General features: G+C 31.9%; 1 protein-coding gene and 1 pseudogene across 3 annotated transcripts; both read right to left on the reverse strand.

Moving 5' to 3' along the window:
• Positions 1-1,058: 1,058 nt before the first annotated feature.
• On the reverse strand, positions 1,059-2,100 carry LOC107633902 (SKP1-like protein 1B pseudogene; annotated as a pseudogene). Its single transcript, XR_015902153.1, has one exon. The product of XR_015902153.1 is annotated as an SKP1-like protein 1B pseudogene (transcript).
• Positions 2,101-2,708: 608 nt separating this feature from the next.
• LOC107633758 (mitogen-activated protein kinase 20) lies at positions 2,709-7,873 on the reverse strand. Of its 2 annotated transcripts, none has more exons than XM_016337388.3 (10): positions 7,207-7,873; positions 5,871-6,279; positions 5,570-5,697; positions 5,371-5,430; positions 4,897-5,046; positions 4,636-4,791; positions 4,327-4,538; positions 4,143-4,241; positions 3,720-3,877; positions 2,709-3,628 (listed from the first exon to the last, which is right to left on the reverse strand). In XM_016337388.3, the coding sequence occupies exons 1-10, from the start codon at positions 7,228-7,230 to the stop codon at positions 3,186-3,188; spliced, it is 1,839 nt and encodes a 612-aa protein (XP_016192874.1). In that variant the 5' UTR covers positions 7,231-7,873; the 3' UTR covers positions 2,709-3,185. The 2 variants fall into 2 exon arrangements, with proteins under 2 accessions (XP_016192874.1, XP_016192923.1); XM_016337437.3 differs by having other exon boundaries at positions 7,157-7,826.
• Positions 7,874-13,331: the final 5,458 nt, after the last annotated feature.

The following is a 13,331-nucleotide window of genomic DNA, read 5'->3' on the forward strand; positions in this document are numbered from 1 at the left end:
TAAAATGAGACCCGCGATACGCAGGGCGATAAATTAATAATAGTATATAATAAATATTAAAAATTATTATATTTTGTAGAATTAAATTAAATATGTGTAAATTATAGTTAAATTTAAAAGATATTTTATTTACAATAATTTGTAGTACAACAGATTTGGATGTTGAAGTCGTATAAAATGACATTTTTATTTAGTGGTTTGATTTTGGTATTTGTTTTATTTTGGATATTAAACTTCTAGATGTGTCTTGAATTTGTATGGTTTTCTTTCTCCTTAATCTCTTCATAGGTATGAAATCTTCGTCTGATGTTATTAATATTGGTGAAATTGGTTTATAATCAATGAATAATTTAAATTAGAAATAAAAAAATATCTTAAATAAGTAATTTTTTTAGAGTATTACCTGTTTTATTTATTGTAATGAGTGTTGAGATTCAATATTTTTTGTTAGAACAGATCTTCTGGCAATAGTGTATTGTTAATTTTTTTTTTTAAAATTAAAATCATTTACTTTGACTTTAAATATAAATGTGAGATTGTACAAATTTTTCAATTAAGATAGTATTTCAATGTTATTACTTTTTTGGAGTGTTATTAGATTTGAAGTAGTTGTGTTCAAAATTTTTTTTGTTTACATTTATTAAAAATAATATAAAAATTGTTGTAGCATTTTAATTACATTTATTAAAAATAGAACAATAAATAGTATATTAAAAAAAATATAATTTTAACGATATTAAAATACATTTATATATAAAATATTATAAAATAATACAAAAGTATAAAAAAACAAAAATAATTAAAGTATTCTTTCGTAAATTTAATTTATGATAAAAATAAAATTATTAAAAAATAAGAAAAGAAAAGAAGAAGAATATTATATTTTGTAATTTTTTTTTTAAACATTAAAATATGGTAACCAGAAACAAATCATTCCTCCACCATAATCAAATACTTACAATTTCAAGATCCAAATAAGAGGGAAAATAAGATAAACCGTAAAAGTAAAACTAGCAACTATAGCATAAATGGAACCACAGGGCACCCAATCTCAGAAGCTATGCATGCAGCAGGAGAAGCAGCAGATCATCATCATTCAAACGCCCACTGGTTTTCGCGGCGGACCTCCTCCTCCTCCTCCGGCGTGAAGTCATTCTTGATATTGAATGTCTTGCGAATCTCCTCCGGAGTCTTGCCCTTGATCATGTCTGCCACTGTCTGGCAAGTAAGGTCCAAGAGGCTCTTGATGTTCAAGTAGTTTGCAGCCAGAATGAGATCGAAGAGCGTGGCCTGATCGACCTTAACGAATTCAGCATCCCACATCTTGAGATCCTCCTCGGATGGCTTCTCCTCGGAAGCAGCAGCATCGACGTGCTTCTTGCAATACTCAATCACCTTCGCAAGGATCTTGCTGGTGACGTTTGGAAGAGGAATTCCACTGTCAGCGCAATCGTCTTCGATCATGTGCTTGATCGTCTGCGATTCGAGAGCCACTGCCTCGTCAACCTCAAACGCCTCGCCATCGGAACTTTTCAAAGTGATCTTCTTCGTTGACGCCATTTATTATCGATTGAAGAAGAAAAGAGAGATTCTTTGCTGAATTAGATATACACGAAGAAGAAAGAGGGCTAAAATCCTAACCCTAATTTCGTTGTCCTTTTTCCCCTTCCTTTTTTTCTTCTAATTGAATTGTATATCGCAAGTAAAATTAAATATATATAGAGCATTAATTTAATAAAGATAAAAGTAAAAAAAATAAGATAAGAATAATTAAAAATAAGATAAGATAAAATAATAAAGACTAAAATTGTAACTAAATTTATGTATTCTGTTGGGTTGAATTTGTGGGCCACGAGATTTTTTTATTATTGTCATGGACTAAGGTAGAAGAATAGTTTAAAAATACAATAAATATGTTTGTTTTGTATTTTTTCATCTAATATAATCATTTCTAAGCAAATAAATTTTTCTTCATTTGTGGGAGTTAATGTTTTTCATAGACAAACTATGTGAACTTTGATAAACTAATTGTCTATTTTTTGGTGATATTGTCCAAAGAATAATGCTCAAATTTGAGATGTGTAGTTCGAAAATAAATTTCTTGTACTAAATTTAATGTTATCTAAAGGAATAGTGACAAGAGACTTATATAAATAATTCATATAATATGAAATTTAAATATTTATAACGTAAAATTTATTATGATTAATAATATTATTATAACATTTGTAATAATGAGTTATTTATATAAATTAATAAATTAATTATTGTGATTATAAATTTATTATATTGTTTATAACGGTAAGATATAATAAATATAAGAATATGAATTTAATGTCTTTTTTAATTTCTTTTGTATTTTTTTTTGTTGATTTGACAAAAACTTATTGATTGATTCTAAAATTTTGTCAAATAAACAATGTTAGTGACATAACATTACTAAAAGGAGCATAATATCTTAAAAATAATATGGATAAACTTATCTATCTATTTTTATATATTAATTTTTATATATTAAGAATAGATAGATTCTGTTTAGAACATTGGTTTGAAATTCCAAATGTATTCATAATTTACCAATACAAGTTACTTTGACAATGAATCAATTTGATGTGTTAAGTTCATAGAACTTCATTAATCTTCCGGAGATCGACACATCCAAGAGATTTAAGTATCACTTGAAATCAACAGCACTCCAAGGAGGCAAATAAGAAGAAAGGGAAATAGAATGGTATGGATTAACTTGCAAGATTAGGATTCTGTTTCATGGTTACAGTTTGTTGACAATTGTAACCAAAGTTTACAACTTTTAACCACAGAATGCTGGCTCTTCATAGGGAAAGCATTGCCTCATTATGGCCCTTACCTTCCCTCATATTATACAAACCACAAGAGACCAAGCATTTTTTTCCGCGGATGCGAATACGATTCCTTTAAAGACTGTATAGTTTCTCCCTAAGGACGTATTTCTGAGTTGGATTTCTGAAGCAAAAGAATGGAACGGTTCCATTTCTTTCTCTCTAGAACCCCAACTCAGAAACACCCTTAAAGTGAGAAAATAAGAATATATCCACCTTAAAGTTAAGTCTTCTCACTTCAGAGATTCAGTTCAGTTTAGAGGGGGAACTTTTCTTTTTGCTCTACAAGGGATTGCTCTTGCCATATTTTGAAATCTTACTTAGAAGTTAGAACATTCTTGTCATACCATACTGAACAGGTCCAACTTTTCTATGAGCAGTGGCTCCAGCTGCAGCACTAATCCCACCATATTGAGCCTTAGATTGCAGCAAATTTGTTTCTATAGCTATTTGATCATCTTGTTCTAGCTTGTTCACTCCCACACGCGTCATGAAAAATGGGTTCTTGTCGATATTGATTGCTATATCCGGCGCTATCTTGGCATTAACTCCACATTGTTGACCATGTGTTGTTGCCTGCAAAGGAACGCCCTTATCGGCTTCTGTTGCCGGTCGATTACTGGTGCTAGAACTATGGTAATAGTATGCTGTGGGAACAGGTTGAGAAGGAACCACAGAACCTCTTACTAATGTTCTTGGATCATAAGAATCCTTGACAACACTCGCATACTCGTACGGTCCAACCGGCCCAACAACTTTACCAGGTTTTGCTGAAAATATAAATGCAGGTATAACTTATTACAAATCATGCATGTAAAACTATAAACTTACTTAAGAGGAACAATGATAACAAATCTATACCTAGTGGAATTCTTTGGGCACCTGGCATCGGCCGTGGCACTGTAATTTCTGTATCTCTTGAGCTCTTGTTATAGTCTTCAGCTGTTTGCCGGTTTTTTGAGGAAGCAATACTCGTCTGCTCTTTGGTGGGTGCAATGTTTGAATGTATAATTGTTGACCTGTCAATAATATCAGAGCATGATGAAGTGAAAATCTGACTATGCCTCCTTGTTGATGTTAAACATTCATAATCATAACATGTATGCAAACAAAGACAATGCTGCGGTGAACCGAAGACAATGTTGGTTTATGATGCACTAGGTTAGTTAGTGATTATAATTCTGCAAGATTCAATTTTATATATGGTTACCACAACTACAATGGCAATGCATAAAATGCCTAACAAACGCAAATGAGAAATTTGCAACTATAGATTAGAATTACCTTGGAAGAGAAACATGCTTTCTATCAAGTGGCACTGCTGGTCCATTTTTACCATTTTCCTCTAAATGAGCAAACTGCTTCCGGAATTGATCAACGGCACTGTACAGAAATTGTAAAAACTATCAAGAGAGGAAAAGAGAAAAGATGGCGAAAACAGTTGAAATGCTATGAAGAAACTAGAAACCTTGGATAAAGAAAATTAGTTCTCTCTGTTCCATTCATGTAGTCTTTCAATAATTGTGGATGATACTCTAGAATCTCACGGAAAATTAGCTCACGAATTTCCTCCTTCGTGACTCTTCGCCTTTCGAATTCGAACTCCATTTTCGTGATTGGCTGGCAGGACGGTTCTCTCTCAACTTTAGCCAGTCCCTTGAAGTAAGGATCAGCCAATGCCTGAAGACACCAAAAACCATTATATATCTCAAGAAAGAAGGTCAAGATTGCTATACAGATTGCTATACATGATCTACAATGTCACAATGTCACAAACCTCTGCAGCAGTAGGTCGGTCTTTCGGATCAAAAGCCAGCAATCTCTCTAGTAGTCGTAGCGCTAAAGGGTCTGCATTAGGAAACTTATGTGCAAATGGCACAGGCTGTTTTTTCCTCATGCTAGTAAGGTATCTCCGTGCCTTCTCATTGCGTACCTGCATCCAACTCAAAAAATTTGATGCAAACCTGTAAGCTTTGGTTCAGAATTGTGCTTATAGTGCAATAGATGGTTTCATGCACAACTGCGAGGAAGAAGTTACCCGTGATATGGTATCCAGTGAGGGTGTCCCAAGCAGATCTGTCATCAGATCCAACTGGTGGACAACATTTTTTCCAGGAAAAAGTGGCTTTCCTGTGAGCACTTCGGCAAAGATGCACCCGATGCTCCATATATCAATTGCTGGTGTATACTGCACCAAGAATTACAAAAGGAGAAAAAAGAAAAAATATGTTACAGCTGCAGAAATCTCAAAATCCAAGGCCAACCAGAAAAATATCAAAATGAACACAAAAGTGATAGTTCAACATAAGAAGCAAAGAAAACAAATGCATATATGGCTACAATATTAGTAAGACAAAACATAATGATAACAGTCTTCAATCTTAAGTGATAACCAAATAAATGTATCATTGGCGTAACGCAATTTAAATTAAGGTGTGGTAAGTAGACTAGAGGCATTTTTATACCATCACCAGTTTCTACAGATGTCCAAAAGAATCTAGAAATGCCATACCTTAGAATAAAATGATCCACAAAGCTCCGGAGCTCTATACCACCTTGTTGCAACATAATCCTACATAACATGCAATAAGCAAAGCTCGAAACATCAGTCCCTACTTTCCAAATCAAGTGATAAGTTTAGATAAATAAATGAATTAAAAGCAAAGCTGGTAGCGAAAAAAAGGTATAAAGGAGATGTATTAAAGGCGTACCGTCCAAAAAATAGTAGTTGGTGTGTCATTGAAGGCAACTCTAGCTAACCCGAAATCACAAATTTTAAGTTTACAGTTTGCATTTGCTAGTATGTTCTTTGGCTTCAAATCTCTATGATAAACGTTTGCTGTATTGTGTAGCAAATTATTAGTTAGAATAGGCAATATTGGAATCAATATCAACAAAATCGCTAAGAAACTTACACGACAATATATATATATATATTCAAAGGTACTTTTTTCATAAAATAAGCACAAAAACACCCAAAATCAGTAAGCACGGCTACATATGGATAATTACCTGTGTGAATATACTTCAATGCTCGAAGTAATTGGTAAAGGAAAAACTGATAGTGCTCTTTTGTTAAGTCATCATTGGCTTTGATGACTTGATGAAGATCAGACTCCATAAGCTCAAAAACAACATAAATATCTTTGAAGTCCTTCCTAGAAGGTGGCAGCATGATGTGTTTGATTTCAACTATATCGGGATGTCGTAGAAGCCTAAGAAGCTTTATTTCACGGAGGATACGCGCGGCATCAGATATATGCTCGAAGATGTCATGAATCTTCTTAATCGCCACTTTTTCGCCTGTATGAGTGTCAATGGCCGAACAGACAACACCATAACTTCCTTTCCCAATGACTTCTTGAATTTTGTACCGGTTGGCATCACCATATTCGGAGAAAAAATCCATCTCTGCTGAATTCTGTAGCAAAATCAGGAAAGTTAGCTTTTATGGTGTAAAACAAGTTACAAATTGGCCCCGAAGCATCAAATAAATGCAAAAAGGAAATTAGATCACAGGTAGAAATACAAATTAGAAACAAACTTGAATTTTCTTTGTTGTCTTAAAAAGATAAATTTACATTAGACATATTTCAGAACTCATCAATAAAATTAACAGGCATAATACAAATTCCTATGTTAACATAAAAGTCAAATCATGGAATTATCATAGTACCAGAGATTCAAAAACTCAACAAAAAGATGAGTTCAATTATATTTATAGGACTATGATTATTAGTATGACACAGATTGAAATAAAACAATCAAACACACAGATAATAAACATGAAGTGACATATTGCCTCCATAAGAAGGAATTATATTAGAAGACAAAATTTGATTTGTTAACAGAGGACAAAGGAAACTAAAATACCAATAATATCACACAATCACAAAAAGTCTGATCTGATACTGTATGCATTTAGATTAGGAGTTCAATCTTGAACTGAGACAAATTGCATAAATCACAAATCAAGAGGGGCAGAAAAGATTATTTAAAAAAGAAAAAAAAAATATCTTGCCAAACCATGCCGTTATGCTCTCATTAGTAACAGATGCATACAGAAACCAAACCACATGAAGGACTAAAACTGAAAAAATATGAGTCTCAAGTTAACAGAGTTAAGAACAAAATCAACACATTAATAACTCTCAGTAACCACCATTCTCCAACATAATCTTAGGGTGGTGCCTTCATCATAACTCTCACCAATCATCACAACCACAAAGATCAATAAATAAGCCTGATAGATTCATTGATGACATAATAAGTTATGAACTAAATCATGATTACTTTACCAATCTCAATTGCACAATTTTCAGAAATGATGAGCTGAAAAAAAATCCACCTTTTTCCTGTGATCTTGCTGCATTTTCTGCTGAGCCCAACAAAATTATTGACACCTCTTGAAGATCAAGCACAAACTGAACAAAACAAAGACCTTAGAATTTTCAAAAAAATTCAAACTTTGACCATTCAAATCAGCCACATTTATCCCCACCTACCCTCTCTCCTTATCACAAATCCACAACAACAATCCCAGCTTATTATTATTATTATTATCCTTCTCTTCACCAAACATAGAAGAAAAATGGAATCACTGATAAACAATTAAACACACACACACACTCGCTCACTCTTCTCCAAATCCCACAAACACCAACCTCACCAAGTTTTTGGAAGAACCAAGATTTCTAAAGCCACAAATTTCCAATTTGGCAACAAAAAAGTCCTTATTTTTTTGAATTTCCTCACAACCCCACCAAAGATCCCGAGCTCGGAGAAACACACCGCTATAGCTTTGTTGATTGAACTTAAAAACTAAGTGATACCCACGATTTGTTGCAGCTGAATAAGCCGAAATGAGAAGAATAGTGACACAAAAAGAAGAAGAAGAACGTTGGAAGTGCGCAAGATCTGTGTACACCGACAGGGAGAGGAGAGAGGAGAGAGAAAATAGAGATACGTGAAAAATAAAATATTGAGAGAGGCTTAAGCCTTAAATCTAGGTTGGTGCCTTTTTTGTGTATCTTCTTCTTATCCTTAACGTATATTTAGTGCTGCATGTATACTCTCTACGGATACGTATTTTTATACGAAATTTGCGTATGAATTTCTTTTTTCCTACAATATTCTCCAATTCTATACGTCGAGGTTTATTGTTGGCCAATAAATTATTACATACATAAAATAAAATTTGAATTTTTAATATTTATTTAAATAAAAGAAGTCACTCAGATAAAGACACTTAAAATATTTTATTTTAAAAATTTTTTTTAGTAATTAAAATTTAATATATATAATCAATTAAATTATGTTATTTTTGTTAAAATTAGGCTAGACAAATTAATTTAATCGAAAAAATGGTTAATCAAATCTTGAATTGATCTAAATTAATATTTTTTTTTATAAAAAGTAACTACAATACTCTTATTATAGAGAATGATTAAAATACTCTTATTATTATATATATATATATATAGCCCAAACCCTACGATAGAAAAATAAATGACTAAAATTTAGGATTCTCAAAATTAATATATATAATAGAAGTATTTTAGTAATTTTTTATAATAGGATATTGTAGTTATTTTCTATAAAAAAATGATATTAATTTAGACCAATTCAATATTTGATTCACTATTTTTCGGTCAAATCAATTTGTCTAGCTTAATTTTTACAAAAATAACACGATTTAATTGATTATATATGTTAAATTTTAATTATTAAAAAATATCTTTATAAAAAATCGTTTTTAGCGTCTTTATCTAAGTGGCTCCCTTAAATAAATTAATTATTTGACCAATTTAAATGAATTGCATATAAATTATTTTAAAAAATATATAAGAGTATATTTTACATTTTTCCTTGAATGTTTTTTATTTTAAAGAGCATATATGACTCCTCTTGATGAGTTGTTTCAAATAAATTGATGAAATTTAGAAGGTTAAATTGCATAATTAAGATGAAAAGAGTTGTACATTTGTAAAAAAAGGAATGCAGACGAAAATTAAAATGCAAAAATTAAATTAAACTTTTAAATATTCAGGTCCATTTAATTTGGAGTTTTGCACTCCATTTTCCTCATGTTATTATCAGTGTGTCTGGGAATTTGTGTGTGTTATATAATTAAGTGGAAATAATTGTAGTTTTACTTTTAATAATAAAGAACATATTCAATTATGATACATTGTTAATTGATCATTTAAGTTAATTTATTAAATATTAAATAAACTTTTGGAGTAAAATTCATTTGTTTAATTAATATTCAATGTGCTTTATTATCATAAGCATAATCAAAGTTTAAGACTAAAGTGTTGAGTTGAATTTAAACATATACTCATTGTGGGAATTGACTTAGTTTTGTTGTCTATTAATTAATTTAGAATCATAAAGAATATCATTAACATAAAAATATTTTAAATATTTTTTGTAAAAGTTTTAAAACCAACCTTTGTAAAAGAGAAATATATTAACAATACCTTACTAGCATTTTTTTTTTTTTGGTTTGGAATTTCCTGTCCCATCTGTGAATTACAAATTTGTGAACAAAAAAATTTTAGTGTGACGTGGGACCGGGATTGTACAACACGTGGCAAGTTTATAGAGGTTAACCGTGATAGTTAGGTGGCCCACGTGGCAGTGCCAAAATGTTTGGAGTAATTGTACCTTGTTTCAGTGTAATGTTATCACCTTATTGTGTTATTCACTTATCATGATCTTATCATTTCATTTTTGTCTATATGTAAAAGTTTGTGGTACCACCGGAGATTCTACCTCTTTTTTAATTAATATTATCATATAATTAATTAAAAAAATTCACGTTAAATTTTTTATATATAAAAGTAATAATTAAAAATTGTTACATAATTTAATATATTTAATTAAATTATTATTTAATAATTTTTAATTATTAACTATTTCACATAAAAATAACTGTATTTAAATTTTTATTTTAATTAAAAGAAAAATGATGTTTATGTAATTTTTTATATATTTTTTTATGATATAAAAAAATATTTTTATTTTGTATTAATTATTTTAAGATAAAAATCACAATATATATATATATATATATATATATATATATATATATATATATATATATATATATATTTTAGTTAAAAGTGGGGGAAATTAATAAATTATGGTTTGATGAGTAGCAAGCTAAAGCTACTGGCTACTGCCTACTGCCTACTGCCTACTGCCTATTGGCATTGATTAATAATAATAATAATAATAATAATAATAATAATAATAATAATAATAATAATAATAATAATAATAATGTACAAATATCATTAAAAATAAGGATGAAACTATTACGTGTACCACATTTCACTTTCAAAATATCTTTTCAGTCCCCATATGGTGTGGCTAAGCGCTTTTTGAGTTATTTTGTTGGCCCTCCATTCAATCCAAACCTTGTATCTATATCTATCTATCTATCTATATATACATATACCATATATCTATGCTTTATGTCAAAAAAAAAAAAAAAAGTAAAAACTATGCTAAGATTTGGGCATTTGCAAATTGGTAGATCCTAATATCTAAAGCTATATACATGGAACTATGGAAGGGGAACAAAAATGATACCAAACTATTTTATATATAGAATTGAGAATTACAAATCACCAAACTCATTTAGTTTTAAAAGTGTTTAAAAAAAAAAAAATTTCATGCTACCGCTATAAAGTAATGGTGCAACTTGATAGAGTAAGCTGAAAAAGTAAAATTTAGTTAGCTAGCTCAATTTAGTTAGCTTAATTAACTCACAACTCACATAATTAGTTAACTTAGTTAGTCCAATTAATTAGATTTTTGTTAGTTCAGTCAGTTAAACACATGTGGTTCACAATATGTGATAGCTTTGCTATAAGTACTCTTGTTGAATTTACTAGAAACTCAATTTTATCATTTTCACAATTCCAATTACAAATAATAAAATTATTCTGCTCTCACTCCTTTTTTACTCTTCAATTCTCCTCTCTTTAATCTTATTCTTTAAGTCTGATATCTTTACATGGTATCAGAGTTTGCATTCAACTTCAATGGCGGATAGCTCATCAACAACAGAGTCTACGGTGAATCAAGTGACTGCAGTGCCAAGCTTCACCTTGTCGTCGATTTCTATGAAGCTTGATGATGATAACTTCCTACAGTGGAAAGATCAAGTGGAGTCCACAATCGAATGTCACAATCTGCTTCATCACATCACAGGAGAAGAAATTCCTCAACGGCTTGATGGATCTGGACGAATAACATCAGAATTTACAATTTGGAAAAGACAAGATGCATTGTTAAAGTCTTGGCTTCTTGCTTCGATGACTAAACCCTTCACAAATCGGATGGTTGGCTGTGTCTACTCACATGAGGTCTGAAAAAGGTTAGATGACCACTTTTCTTCACAAATTAGAGCAAAGATAATTCAATTAAAGAATAAATTGAGCACGATCAAGATAGGCAACTCAGTAAATGAGTATGTGTTAGCTTTAAAAGGGACAATTGATGTCTTAGCTTTGGTAGGAGAACCAATGCGGGAGAGTGATCATGTTAATGCGATCTTGAATGGCTTACTGAGGAATATGGCACGGTAATCACTTCTGTGGTTGCAAGACCAGTAAGCATCACTGTTGGAGAGTTGGAATCGCTCTTATTAACTCATGAAAGCATGTTGGAGAGGTTTAGAAAATCAGATTCATTTATACAGGCAAATATAGCACATAACACACAAGGATACTCACAGAATGTCAATACAAGAGGTGGATTTAGAGGTTGTTTTTGAGGTGGTGGCAAAAACATGAGAGGTGGCAGAGGCTTCTATAATGAAAGTGGACAGTTTGGTCCAAATAGCTACAATTCAAGAACTGATGGTAGCAACAATTTTAGCAATGAAAATGGTGGACAATTCGATGCACAATATTACAATTCAAGATCTCAAGGAGGGAACAATTTCAGTGGCAGCAGCTCAAGCAACAACTCAAGATATGATGCTCAGTCCTATTATGACTCAAGGTTCAACAATAACAGTGGAGGCTCAAGAATGTTCAATAATGCAAGACTTGTTTGCCAAGTGTGTGATAAGCTTGGACACACTGCCAAGACATGTTGGTACAGGTATGAGAGGAATGATGATTCAAGAACACAGTACAACAAATCGAGTGCACAACCACTGCAAGAAGTACAAGCCAATCTGAGCAATGTGTTAGCCACACCAGCAACCTTGCAAGATCAAAACTGGTATCCAAATTCGGGTGCTACACATCACATGACCTCAGACCATCAAAATTTGATTGAGAAAGAAAACTATGAAGGCACGGATCAAGTGATCGTAGGGAATGGATCAGGTTTGCACATTAACCTTGTTGGAAACTCTTATTTTAAAACTGATTTGAGTAACAAAAACTTCTTGCTACACAAACTACTTCATGTTCCTGATATCACAAAGAATTTGGTAATTGTGTACAAATTCTATTGTGACAATGATGTTTACTTTGAATTTTATTCTAATAGCTACTGTGTAAAATCTCAGGCAACTAAACAGATTGTCATACATGGAGAGGTTAAAAGAGAATGTACAAGTTCCTTAACTTCACTCCATCAAGTAACTCAACTGCGTATCAACTGTGTCCATAGCAGATAACCAATTTCTCCTTTGGCACAATAGACTAGGCCACCCTTTTAATAATGTTGTTACTTCTGTTCTAAAGTCATGTAACACTGTTGCTTCTTCTAATAAAAACCCTTGTGAGTCATGCTGTATTGGAAAATCTTACTGTCTTCCTTATCCTCCCTCTAATTCTGTCTATACTGCTCCTCTACAACTAGTCTACACAAATGTCTGGGGCGCTACTCCTATTTCTGATTTGAATGGCAACTATTACTTTGTGAGCTTCATTGATGCTTATAGTAAATATACCTGGTTGTATCTCATTAAAACTCGGTCTCAAGTAAAATCAGTTTTTAAATATTCCAACATATAGTTGAATTGCAATTTAACACTAGAATTAAGATGCTTCAATCTAACAATGCTGCTGAATATGTAAGTTTAGCCAAGGATCTGCAGGCACAAGGAATAATTCACAGGTTTTTCTGCAAACATGAACACCAACAGAACGATAGTGCTGAGAGAAAGCACAGACATGTGGTGGAGAAGGGCCTTGCAATGCTTGCAGGGGCTGGAATGCCAACAAAATATTGGGGAGAAGCCTTTCTAGCTGCTGTATACTTAATAAAAAGGCTGCCAACTCAAGTGCTACAAGATCAATCTCCTTTTGAAAAGCTGTTTGCAAAGCAATTTGACTACACAGGCCTCAAGGTGTTTGTCTGTCAGTGTTTTCCACATTTGAGGCCTTACAATAGGCACAAATTGGAGTTCAGATCAGCTCTCCGTGTCTTCTTGGGCTACAACACACTCCACAAAGGCTTCAAGTGCCTTACTGAACAAGGAAAAGTGGTGATCTCAAGTAA

This window comes from Arachis ipaensis, chromosome B1, assembly GCF_059453495.1.
Source record: "Arachis ipaensis isolate K30076 ecotype BB chromosome B1, ASM5945349v1, whole genome shotgun sequence".
Classification (NCBI taxonomy): Eukaryota; Viridiplantae; Streptophyta; class Magnoliopsida; order Fabales; family Fabaceae; genus Arachis; species Arachis ipaensis.